This window comes from Nanorana parkeri, unplaced genomic scaffold, assembly GCF_000935625.1.
Source record: "Nanorana parkeri isolate BGI_ZX_2015 unplaced genomic scaffold, ASM93562v1 scaffold960, whole genome shotgun sequence".
Classification (NCBI taxonomy): domain Eukaryota; kingdom Metazoa; phylum Chordata; class Amphibia; order Anura; family Dicroglossidae; genus Nanorana; species Nanorana parkeri.
Window position 1 is genome coordinate 214,694 of NW_017307228.1, and position 10,864 is coordinate 225,557.

General features: G+C 37.8%; 1 protein-coding gene across 1 annotated transcript; it reads right to left on the reverse strand.

Annotated features, from left to right (window-relative positions):
• Positions 1-1,383: 1,383 nt before the first annotated feature.
• On the reverse strand, positions 1,384-2,316 carry LOC108795334 (olfactory receptor 6X1-like). The gene has a single exon (XM_018566570.1). It carries the CDS (start codon positions 2,314-2,316, stop codon positions 1,384-1,386), a length of 933 nt encoding a protein of 310 aa, XP_018422072.1.
• Positions 2,317-10,864: the final 8,548 nt, after the last annotated feature.

Sequence of the window (10,864 nt, forward strand, 5' to 3'; positions counted from 1 at the left end):
CTTTACTTCTGCTTGGATTCATGTAAAATTGTATGACCATCTAGGCTTGATGAACAATCATTTCCATCCATGTACCTTTATACAGCCAAACAGTCATAGTGCTGGGAGGGTGAAAAAATAAAGAAAACGTTAATCTCTTAGATTGCCTCATTTGTGGTTAATATTGGACTTTCAGAACTGCCAAACATAACAATGGAAACATATTGATATGCACAGAGGTACAAGGACCTCAGTTCTACAGTGAGAGCAGTGAGTTTTATCAGGCCTGATACATTTATTTCATTATAACAGGGTGCCATAAGGGATATGTTACAAACTTGTTTCCTGTGATATGTAATGTTATTCATTTACTCCCCCTACACACACACACACACACGGACACATGCACTTGTGTATTTAAAGCTGAACTCCAGGCAGATATATAATGGTGAATTTTATTGGTATTATCCTCTTGCAGTATTATCCTATACTGAAGAGCTCAGAGAGATGGAGGTAAAAGCAGCACATGGAGCCAATCAGGTGTGCTGAAATGCAGGGGGCACATTAACAGGAGGATAGATTAGCAAGACAGAGAGATCAGTTTATGAGTCTTCTGCTTCTCGTTTCACTGTCCAGTCACAAGGTAGAGGTGGGGAGTAGACCGGTAAGTGAAAGTAAAATTGCAGCCAAGATTAGGTCCTATCCCCTGCCAAACAGCGTTGCAGTGATGTGCGGTACCTCTTGCTCCCCAGCCCCGCCCCCATCATGAAGCCACACCTCCTGTTGGACAAAGCCCCACCCCTGCCGGACAAAACCCCAAGCCATCCCCAAGCTAGTGTAAAGGAGGAAGGGAGGAGTCTCCCTGTCCCTCACTTGCTCCTCACTGCTGACGTGCTCCGTCCATGACAGGTTACACAGCGTGGAGAATTTCCCTGCAGTGTAACCTGTTAGATGCCGATCTGAATGGAGAAAAAGCTGTCAACCTCAGAAATGAAGCTGACAGCTTTTCCCTCCATAATTCTAGGTGAGGCTCTGCCTCACCTGCCTCCCCTGACCGTACGTCCCTGCAGTGTTGCGCCATGTGACAGGGATGTGTAACTCTCAGCACTGGATAGACAGAAATATAAATCATTTGGCAGGTAAAACTGCTCTCATATGTGTATTTTATATGTGGACTTTAGCATAGTGCTTCAACACAGGACTAAAAGCTGGAATTATATATTTTGACCATATATTTTGACTATTTCTTTAAAGTTCCATGCCTACGGCCAGCAGTTCATCCTTTTTTAATTTACCCACAGTTAAATTGATTCAATCAACAGAATCTACAAAATAAATATTGTTTCATCTAGCCCTTTAAGTCACCAATGATTGATTCATTCACTTAGACCAAAAAAAGGTATCTTAAAAATGCAGTTTTTGAATTGCTTTCTTCACGGCTTCTTTTACTTCTTGGTTTCGCAAGGTGTAAATTATGGGATTTAGCAGAGGGGTCACTACAGAGGGGATGATAGAAACGGATTTGTTCAAGTGAAAAGTATCATCAGCGGTAGGTCGTACAAACATGAAAATATTGGTGACATAAAACAGACAAACCACAATTAGATGAGCTGCACATGTTGAAAAGGTCCTACGTCTGCCATTTGAAGTAGTAAATGACATTGTTGTACGTATAATCTGAATGTAGGACATAACAATTAGCAGAAAACAGCCCAATATTACAAAACAAGCAGATATGAAAAATAACATTTCTACGCTAGAGGTTTTACTGCACGATAATTTGATCAGTGCTGCAAAGTCACAGTAATAGTGGTCAAGCTCATTCCCATAACAATATGAAAGATTTGCAACCTGTAAACAAAGAACAACGATAACCATAAAACCTCCAGCCCAGCAACTAATAAGAAGCTTCTTACAATTCCCTGGACTCATGATGACAAAATAGTGTAAAGGATTACAGATGGCTACATATCGATCATAGGACATTACGGTCAGGAGGAAACTCTCTGTCGTACCTAAGGAAAAGTGGAAATAGAACTGAGACATGCAACCGGCAAGAGAAATGTTTTGTTTCCTCATTAGTAAGGCCCAAAGCAGTGTGGGAGCGGTGACTGTAGGGTACCAGATCTCTATAAATGAAAGTCCACCAATAAAGAAGTACATGGGCTTGTGAAGACGTTGTTCAGTAAAAATGACAAAGATGATGAAGATATTAGCTGCGATGGTCACAATGTAAACAATGGATACCATGATAAATAGGCACAATCCTACTTCGGTTAACAACGAAAAACCTAACAGATGGAATTCTGTAATGGAAGTTGTATTCTTCACTTGCATTGCCAATATATGCCTGTAAGAAAAGTTATTAAAGATCACATAGGAGTATAATGAACTTAGGACTATTTATTCTTTTACCAAAGGCCAGATCAACAGCATATTTACAAGTATTCAATCCTATGCAATGAATAGATGCCCAAGGTTGGCACAAAAAATGCAAGCCCGGGTAAAACATAGGAAGGAGCGTATTCACGTCTCAGAGTTTTCATATTACTAATCATAATGCAACATATTTAGAGAATGAAATGTAGTACAGTACAAGCCATCCAAGGTTATTTCTGGAGTAGTTTTGTCACCAGCATTAATAGTAATGACACCAGTAATGTGGAAGAAAATATACTGGAGGGAATTTAGGAACATGTTTGCAACAAAATCTTTAGGCGTAAAGATCAAATGTAAAAAGTTTTATTTCTGTTATGCATCTTTTTTTTTTTCTTTTAAACATTTCTTTATTAGTTTTCATTCCATCAACAGATGAATAACACTATGCATCTTTTTTAAGTGTTCTTGCAACATATTAATGTTTGTAACTCCCTGTACATATTTTTTTTACATTGCACATAATTTCTCAATTGTTCGGTATTTGCGTCCAGCATTTGTGACTTAAAAGACATCCAAACTATTGCACACCCTAGAAGTGCCCCTGAGAACTTTTTAACCAACTCCCGTTCGCCGAACGTTGAATGACGGCCGAACGGGAGTGTCCTGGATGCGGGTGGGCGTCTTTAGACTCGCGCCCCCTGGCCCCATCTTTTATATTTTACCAAAAAATTGGGTAAAAATAAATGTTTCCTAAAATAATAAAGGGAAAAACCTTTTTTTTTTATATTCGGTACTTTTTTTCTTATATAGTAAAAAATAAAAACCCCAGTGGTGATTAAATACCACCCAAAAAAACGCTCTATCTGTCCCTAAAAAATTGTATTAAATGAATTTCAGTACAGCGTTGCATGACGGAATAAATGTCAGTCAAAGTACTGCAGCATTGAACACTGAAAAATGGCCTGGACAGGAAGGGGGTGTAAACACCCCAGTCAGCAAGTGGTTAAAGTGTTGCAAAGATAATTCACCTTCACATCCTCAAGTCAGGGACTATTCAGCTGTTATCCAGGAAGATACTTCAGAGACAACTAAGACAACTTCCCAGATAGCAAGGATAACTTGGAAAAAACTTGTGGTAGGGTTAAATTGTAATATTTGTTAACTTGCTGCACACATTCCTGGCAAGTTGTAGACTTGCAGAACACTTGCAGCACAAGTTCTATTTGACACTTTTTGAATTTGTAGCAAATTTGCTTGGCAAGTCTACAGCAAGAGTCCTGCAGGTCTTAGCAAGAGCTCTGCAAGTGTACAGCACTTTTGCAAAGCACGTTGATCTGGAGACTTGCAATGCAGCTGTAATTGTGCAACAAAATTGTGAAGCTTGGCAAGTCTGCAATACTTCAGCAAGTCATTTCCAAACTTGCAGCTCAATTGCTTGCTATCTGGGTTAGAGACAATTCTCAATATGAAAACATTTAGGAATGAAACTAGGATCATAAATCTGTCACTATATACACTAGAAATCAGGGATGAGACAGTTTAAAAGACCCTGATGATGCAACCAAACTGTTAAATTCTGCCCCATGAACAAGATAAAAGACTAGGACACAACACAAGACAACAATTGGTACAGTAGAAGAGCAGGAAGAACAACAAAATTGCCTTCAAGGGTCAATACAGTGTAGAGAATACACACTTTTTGACAACTCCTTTATTAACCTCTTGCCGTCCGCCCGTAGTAAAAAAACGGACGGACGGCACTGCTACATCTGCGAGTTGCCGTCTCCAGACGGCAATTTTTTTCTGCTCGCGCGCGCCCCGTAGCGGGCACGCACGGGCAGAAAAGACCCGACGATTAAACACACCCGTTACCGGGTGTTTCACATACAGGCGATCAGCGGGTCCATAGCCCGCCGATCGCCTAACTGGGGAATTAGAAATAATAGTCTACTTACCACATCAACTGAAAACAGTGTAACTTTTGATGAATCATAGAAAATCGTGTATCACCTGATTTACAACAAGGTCCTTTTATGAACACCAGCAGAATTTACAACCTCCCTCTGTAGTGTTACAGAGAGCTCAAGAGCATTGAATTCCCCAAAATACAGCCAAGCCAATTACATGAATTACCTCTATTAAAAGACAAGAAAAATCATCTCAGTTGGGGAATAAAACAAAAACTAATACAATTTACTGAGTTGTTTTATTAAGGTTACTTTGCGTATGTAAAAAAGTATAAATGTTTGATAGAACATTTTTCTTTGAGAGCATAATGCATTGTAAAGAAGAAGAATGGACACATTGGTTGACTGATGTGCAGATTACTATAATAAGAGAAAATGAATACTCCTAAATAAAAAAACTGTCAAAATATTAAATTTTTTTTTAATTAAATTTGTAGATAATATGTAACCTCACCACTGCACCTTAAAGGGAATGTACACGTTGTCAGAAGTGAATAAAATTAGAAACGAACAACCTACGTCAAGGCCAAACAATAAAACTAGAGGGGAACAAGAAGGATGTAAACTTTTGTTCCATAACAAGACAGGAATTAACTTTAATTAACATTGTATGTACACCAACGCTAGAAGTCTAGCAAATAAATTAGAAGTGCTTGAAATTATCATACTCGAAGAGGACTTCGATATAGTCGGTATAGCGGAAACCTGGCTAGACGGCACACATGATTGGGCTACTAATAAAGAGGGGTATAACCTGTTCAGGAGGGATAGATGTGGGAGAAGGGGGGGGGGTTTGCATTTACGTAAAACAATATCTAAATATGCATAACCTGAACATACTCACCAAGGTGAATCAGTAAAATCATATGAGGCGAGCCTGAACGATAATTGAAAAGCGGCTGCACAGATGTCTGTGTATCAGCACAGGACTCCTTTGATGACTCGTTTCCGGGGCCACGCCCCCTTCGTGCTGATACACAGGCATCTGTGCAGCCGCTTTTCAATTATCGTTCAGGCTCGCCTCATAAGGACTGGCAGAGTACCATGTGATTGGCGGAGGGCTACGGTAGCTCCAATATTCAAAAAGGGGGCTAGATGCCAACCTGGGAGCTATAGGCCGGTCAGTCGAACATCGGTAGTTTGTAAACTGTTAGAAGGTATGATTAAGGACTGTTTGGCAAAATTTGTTAAGGATAACAGCATAGTAAATGACAATCAGCATGGTTTCAGGAAAAGCCGTTCCTGCCTGACTAACTTGCTAACTTTTTATGAGGGGGTAAGTAGAGATATGGATGGAAGGAGGCCGGTGGATGTGGTATATCTGGATTTCTCAAAGGCATTTGATAGGGTATCACACAAGCGCTTACTTCACAAGCTGAGGGCTATGGGCAAAGATGAGGTGGTGTGTACGTGGATAGACTACTGGCTACGGAAACATGTCCAGAGAGTATCTGTTAATGGCAACTTTTCAGACTGGGCTAGTGTAATGAGCGGAGTGCCTCAAGGATCTGTGCTGGGTCCCATATTGTTAAACCTATTTATTAATGATATCGGGGAGGGAGTGTATAGCCATGTTTCTGTGTTTGCAGATGATACAAAAATAGGGAGGGTATTAGAAACGGACCTAGACAATATAACATTACAGGAGGACCTGGATAAAATAGGGGAGTCTGCAATAATATGGCAGATGAGGTTTAATGTCGATAAATGCAATGTAATGTACTTTGGAAATAAAAATAAACAAATGGGCTATACCATCAAGGGTATGCCGACGGGGATATGATTTTCATTTACAAGATGTTCAATGGTGACAGTAACATTGGCAATAAACTCTTTAAGATTAACTCCATTACAAAGACTAGAGGCCACCACCTAAAGTTGGTGGAGAACAAAATTCCAGCACAAGGGGCGAAGGGGGTTCTTCACAGTAAGAGCGGTTAGGGTCTGGAACTCACTGCCACCGGCAGTGATTTCAGCTAAGAGTGTAGAATTGTTCAAGAAACTTTTGGACGATTTCCTGAGGGACCGTAATATTCAGGGATACAAGTATTCCTAAGAATGAGATGATGCGCGGACCTATATGGGCTGGACATGATGGACGTATGCCTTTATTCAACCCCAAATACTATGTAACTATGTAACTACAGTCTTTTCGGTGTTTTTTTTAGATGTACATGCAAGAGATTGGCTTGCTGTAAATAATCTTATCTACGTGGGCCTATTCTCTCTATTGCAGTCTTGTGGGGTATGGTTACAAACATGCGTTAATGTGCTGCATTCATTTTAATGGTCTGGCAATGCACAAGAACACACTATAAACATGTGTGCACAATTTTTCTGCAATGCAGAGCACCAGAATGTATGGTAGTACAATACCACACATTACTGTTCACTGCACGGCACCTCAGCACACCAATTACATAATGTGCATTGGCACACATTATGCAATAGATGGGCACTGTGTGTTTAATGTTTAAAAAACGTGTTTATGTTTATAGTTCAAAATGATATATATGATATATATGATATATGATATATATGTACACGGGGGCAATTGTATTTACTCATTACATGTTCATGCTTTGCTTTATGTTTTTCAATGCTTTTTAAAGTGCTACATAAATGTTGTGCTTTCATTCTTCTTCCCCCCAATGGAAGTGTATGGGTCACTAACCCACATCTGTATGTTGCTTTTAGGCAATGTTGTACAATAGTTGTATTGGCTAGTCCTCACTGCCTCTAGTGGTTATTCTACATATCCCAAGTCATAATAGAAATTACTTTTAGGTTAGCACTGCAGTAAAATATGTGGTCACTGAACAATAATTCATTATTTTATTTATACATAATTTTAATTGATTTTAACATCCGATAAACTTTGTGGTTACTTATTTTTCTAAGGCCTGAATGCAAGTACTTAAGATTTTATTTGCTTCAATTGTCATATGGGTAGAGATAAATTCAAAGAAAAAATGCCCGTGCATGCACTGCAGCTGTCATACAGCTATTGTGAGCTGCAGTAGGCGTTACTTGCCAGTTATAATGAAGTTAGAAAGAATTGTTTCTGTAAAGAAGAAATTCCACATGATCTTTCAAGGTATCCAAAGGCTAGGCACCCTTCCTTAAAGTAGCTCATAGTAAATACATGATGGTGCAAGTTAAGAATTTCTATTAGTGTAGCTATAATGGAGAAAATTCTGTTACAGTGAATGTATAGTGGTTTTGAACATATTTTATTTTTCTTTGCTTCTTATGATCAGTGCTAAGCTCAGTGGCTTAGCGGTTAGCACTGCTGCAGCACTGGGTGTCCCAATCTTGAATGCTTGACAGGACACTATCTGCAAGGAGTTTGCATGTTCTCTCTGCGCTTGCTTGGGTTTCCTCCCACACTCCAAAGACATGCTGGAAGCTTAATTGGTGCCTGTCTAAATTGGCCCTGTATGTGTGTACAATAGGGACCATAGATTGTAAGATTCTTAAGGGCAGGGACTGATGTGAATGTGGAGCATGTAAAAGCGCTACGTAAATTGTGAGTGCTATATAAATACCTATAATAAATTAAGTGTTTATTTTAGTCAGATAAATATGAAAGAGTGTGGCTTTAAAGCAACCTTACAAGTAAAAAAATGTTTTTTTGTTTTTTTTAATTGTACTAATTTATCCCCTTTAGCTTGAGCTGGTCATACACCTTACGATTATCTGCAGATTTTCTGTGGTCAGATGGAAAAGGTGCAACAGATTCCTCCATCTACACTTAAATGTGTGAATGGAATAATCTCCACCTGGGCCAATCTGTTGCACTTTTTCCATCTGACCACAGAAAATCTGCAGATAATTGTAAGGTGTATGGGCACCTTAACCCTAATCAGCCCTCTACCACTCCCCTTTAGCTAATATTTTGCAGTTGAGTTTAAATTTTTGTATTTTACAATTTATATTAAAACTTTTTTTTAATTTTCATTTGTTTTGTCATTTTGTCATTCAGGACAAATTGTAAAAATAAAATGAGCACTTTTGTTCTAGAGTAGCACTAGCTGTGGTAAAACTATCACTGGGAAAACTAGAAAAGGACATTTTTTGTTTTGTTAGGTCTTTTTGACTGTAGAATGCACAGAAAACATAATAATTTGCCAGACAATATTGGCCAAAACATTTTGTTTGTCCCAAAAAAGTATGTATTATTTTAGCATAAATATTTTAAAAAGTTAAAGTGACATTAAAGTCCAAAAAATGTTTCCCTCCCCCCAATGTTAATTAAAGCACTTACCTTAAATGATGTTTCTTAATCCGATCTTCCTCTTACACTTTTTGCATATATCTACTGCTTGCTAACAGTAGATATATGCAAAAAAAAAAAAAAACAGAGGGTTTAATAACCCTTTAAGAATTATTAGATCTATAGCTAAAATTTAAAAATTGCCTTGGTCATAAAGGATATATAGGTGCGGGTACAGCTCAAGCACCTTTTACTGCAGGCTAAGTGTGCATGATTAACTGATTAATAGCTTTAGACTAAAAAACTATCGAGCAATAATGTTAAAGGATAAGTTCACCTTTTGCAAACATTAAAGAAATGCATAATTAATAATATATAAAATATATGCATTTCTTTAATATTTGCATTCAAGCCTGCAAAGCATTGCAATTGTGATCACTCGATCACAGCTGCAAAGCTCAGACTTCTGCACATTTTCAAACTGGCAGAGCTCATATGGAGGTACGGAGTTTCAGTTAGGAGAAATGGGGGGAAGGACAGCTGGACTTCAAACTGCATTAAATCACCTGATACGGCATCCAGCCGTCCTCTCTTTAGGTAGAGCTGCCCATATTCCCTGCATTTTTTTAAATATTATTAATTATGCATTTCTTTAATTTTTGCAAAAGGTGAACTTATCGATTAATAGGTAGGAAATATATGTAATTCTAATTATATCTACTGTGGCAGTGTTTAGTTTTGTTTTATGATGGAACAGACATCATGGGAGGGAGGGTTTATGAACAAATTTGAGAACCATCATGTTTTTACCAATGAGATGTTTACCCAGCACTGTGTGGTATGGTGTGGTGGTGCTTTATTGATGACATTTTCACAATTTGGTGGATGATTGGATCCCTAACCACCTTCTATGTAAATATGGTTCTGACGCTTTAGTACAGTATTTGTGCTTGGGGAAATGATAGATATGTGGTGGTTCTGAACCAGTAGAAGTAGGAATGGGTTTTGATGTAAATTTGAAAAATAGGGGATGTACTCCTTGAGGAAATCAAACATCAATTAGCAGATGAAGTCCTTACTGCAAACTGGTCATGCTGAGACTCCGAGCTCATCCAGCCATAATTCAGGCTACAAAAAACAGTGCTTCCTGATTTCATTACATATTGTTGCTCAAGGCTTAAAAAAGGGGTGTCTAATTCCCCTGAAAGCATTCGTTGTATATGAAATTTTCATCTAAATAAACAACCTGCAGGATGTTTGCTCACATATTTACACAACTGTCAGATAAGAATCAGTTTTTAAAGTTTGATAGTATCCACCCACCACATGTGTTCAGGTCACTTGTGAAAAATCAGTTTTGAAAAGTAAATTGGATTGTGAGTGACATGGATAGGCGAACCCGTAGGTTTATAGAAATGATATGTACATTTAAGGAATGGTATTATCCAGAGGAATTGTTGCAGGCTGAGATCCAATATGTCACATGGATGAATTAGTCATGTAGATGTCAGAAAGTTCCGGAAGAGGAAGAAAAGTAAATTAATTCCTTTTTCTATACAGTTTGCAGAGCTGTGTGCTGATGTGATTTTTAGTGAAGGAGGTAAAGGTCCGTTTTAAATGTTTATTGCAAAACAAAGAAACAAATATTGAATGTGTATACACATATACATAAATACATATTTATATATTTATAAATATATATATTTACACACACATATATAAAAGATAATTTTGAAAACATACATGTATACATTTAAAAATAAGAAAAACTGTTTTATAGTTTACTTTTGAAACAAAAATATTTTGACTTTTTAAGAACATTAGGAAGTCTTTTTTATTCATACATTTATGCAAGTATTATGAGATCATTGTAAATAACCATATACATGTACATTGCTGCAGAAATATTTTCTCATTATATTAGCAAGTTATGCTTCCTGTTTAGTAAACCTGAGATGCAAATGTTTGGTGTTCCTCTTTCTCAGTACACATCTTCCTGTTTGAACAGTAGACCCTCTAAGTGGCTATTGTTTTTTTTGTTCTAGCAGTCAGTGTCACATCAAAAATTACGTTTAGATAAACTAATTTAAAACACATGCACCAGAAAGATACAACTGCAGTAAATATTTGGTGAATGTTGTAAAAATTTGATCCCAAATGTATATTTATGATAGTTTCTATTGTATACTTTTTACTTTTTTAAAGGGGAACTATGGGGTTAGGGCTTTTCCCCATAGTTCTCCTTAGGGTAACGGGAGGACACCAACTAGCGTCCTCCCGTCACCCTAGGCTCAGTATACTGCGAGCTGTAGCTCGCGGTATA